Here is a 2,591-nt window from a genome sequence, read left to right on the forward strand (position 1 = left end):
CCATCTATGGGGCAGGGGCTATGGGGCAGGGCTATGGGGCAGGGCAGTGGGGCAGGGGGCCATGGGGAAGGGGCTATGGGCAGGGTGGTGGGGCAGGGAGCCGTGGGGCAGGTCCATGGGGCAGGTCCATGGGGCAGGGGTCCATGGACATGGAGCTATGGGGCAGGGTTATGGGGCAGGGCAGTGGGGCAGGGGGCTGTGGGGCAGAGCCATGGGGAAGGGTCTATGGGGCCAGGTTATGGGGCAGGTCCATGGGGCAGGGGGCCATGGGCATGGAGCTATGGGGCAGGGCAGTGGGGCAGGGGGCCATGGGCATGGAGCTATGGGGCAGGGCTAGGGGGCAGGGCGGCGGGGCCGGCTGACGGGCGCGTGGCAGGGCTGAGCGCGCTGATGGAGCAGCTGAAGCTGGTCCCCGCGGAGCACCAGCACGAGGACGCGCACGGGCACGAGGACACGCACGGACACGAGGACACGCACGGACACGAGGACACCCACGGGCACGAGGACACGCATGGGCACGAGGACACRCATGGGCACGAGCACAGGGATGAGCATGGGGACGGTGACACCGCGGCCGCGGGCACCCGCTCCCGTGCCACCTCCGCCAGGAGCTCCATGTGGGACACGGTGAGCGGGTGCCCGGGGCCCCCCGGGGGACACGGGGGCGCGGGGCCGCGCCGCTGAGCACCGCTGTCCCCAGGTGTGCCTGGGCCCCGGCGCCCTGCTGGAGCTGCACGGCCTGGGCGCCGCCACTGCGCTCTCCCGGGCCGACTTCACCCGCCTCGGCCCCGCGCTGCTCCAGCAGCAGCTCAGCGGCGCCTGCTCGGGCGCCCACCCCGCTGCCCACCCCGCCGGGGAGCTCAGCACCGTCGAGAGTGAGTTGCCCCACGCCGTGCCGTGCGCCGCGCCGTGCAGTGTGCTGTGGCCTGCACTGTGCTGTGCCGTGCACCATGCCATGCACCATGCTGCGCCATGCACCATGCTGTGCCATGCATCATGCCATGCTGTGCACCATGCCATGCACCATGCTGTGCCATGCACCATGCCGTGCCATGCACTGTGCTGCACTATGCATCGTGCTGCACTATGCACCATGCTGCGCCATGCACCATGCCACGCTGCGCACCATGCACTGTGCCATGCACCATGCACCATGCTGTGCCGTGCACCATGCTGTGCCGTGCACCATGCACTGTGCCATGCACCATGCTGCGCCATGCACCGTGCTGTGCCGTGCACCGTGCTGTGCCGTGCACCATGCACTGTGCCATGCACCATGCTGCGCCATGCACCGTGCTGTGGCATGCACCATGCCACGCTATGCACTTTGCCACGCACCATGCCGCACCATGCACCGTGCTCTGCCGTGCACCATGCGCTGTGCCATGCACCATGCGGCACCATGCACCATGCCGTGCTGTGCACCATGCCACGCCGTGCACCATGCCACGCCGTGCACCGTGCTGTGCCATGCATCACGCCGCGCCATGCACCACACTGTGCCATGCACCATGCCGCACCATGCACCATGCCGTGCCATGCAGCAGGTCACACCGTGCAGTGTGCCGCATTGTGCAGCGTGCTGCACCATGCACCATGCTGTGCCATGCAGCGGACTGTGCCATGCACCGTGCGGCACCATGCACCGTGCCATGCCATGCAACAGGCTGCACCATGCACCGTGCCACGCCGTGCAGCRGGCCACCACAGTGTGTGACGGCGCTTGTGTGCCGCCAGAGTACGTGTACGGCTCGCTGGCCACGCTGGTGGTGTGCCTGTGCTCCCTCTGCGGCATCACCCTGCTGCTCTGCACCGCCTGCGCCGGCGCCCACCGCTACGTCATCCAGCTCTTCGTCAGCCTGGCCGTGGGCTCGCTCACCGGGGACGCCCTGCTGCACCTCGTGCCCCAGGTGGGAGCCGGCGCGGCGCCCCGCTGAGCCCCGGCGCGCTCGGCGCACCCAGCAGCACAGCCCGCCCTGAGCGTGCACGTGCATTCGTGCCTGCGCGTGTGAATTCGTGTGCATTTCTGCAAGGACGTGTGAGCGTGGGCACGTGCGTGCACACCAACGTGTGCGCGTGTGTGCGCTTGAATGCACCCACGTGTGTGCACGTGCATTCGTGCCTGTGTGCATGCATGCGTGCACGTGCGTTTCTGCAAGGACGTGTGAATGTGTGCACGTGTGAGTATGCAAGTGTTTGCCTGGGTGCGCGTGTGTATGCATGAATGCACCCGTGTGTGTGCGCGTGTGCACTTGTGCAAGCAACTGTGCACTTCTGCAAGCATGTGCACATATGTGTGCACGTGTGTGCAAACACATGCGCTTGCATGCATCTGTGTGCACGCATTTCTGTGTGCACGTGTGTTCGTGCACACCTGCACGCGCGCGTGCCGGGGCCCGGCTGATCCCACCTTGCCCCCGCGCAGTTCCTGGGCCTGCACTCGCACGCGGACGGGGCGCACGGGCACGGCGAGGCGGGGCCCGCCGATGCCACCTGGAAGCTGCTGGCGGTGCTGGGGGGGCTCTACGGCTTCTTCCTCCTGGAGAAACTCTTCAGCCTGCTGGCGCGGGAGCAGCCCGAGGTGGGGCAGG

General features: G+C 68.0%; 1 protein-coding gene across 1 annotated transcript in view; it reads left to right on the top strand.

Moving 5' to 3' along the window:
- Window positions 1–390: 390 nt before the first annotated feature.
- SLC39A4 (solute carrier family 39 member 4) overlaps window positions 391–2,591 on the top strand; it is a 5,074-nt gene continuing 2,873 nt past the window's right edge. The window contains exons 1-4 of the mRNA XM_026059563.1: window positions 391–627; window positions 701–875; window positions 1,738–1,910; window positions 2,426–2,581. Of these exons, the coding sequence (XP_025915348.1) occupies window positions 391–627; window positions 701–875; window positions 1,738–1,910; window positions 2,426–2,581 (741 nt within the window). The remainder of the gene's footprint in view (window positions 628–700; window positions 876–1,737; window positions 1,911–2,425; window positions 2,582–2,591) is intronic.

This window comes from Apteryx rowi, unplaced genomic scaffold (genome assembly GCF_003343035.1).
Source record: "Apteryx rowi isolate R43461 unplaced genomic scaffold, aptRow1 scaffold_1596, whole genome shotgun sequence".
NCBI lineage: Eukaryota > Metazoa > Chordata > Aves > Apterygiformes > Apterygidae > Apteryx > Apteryx rowi.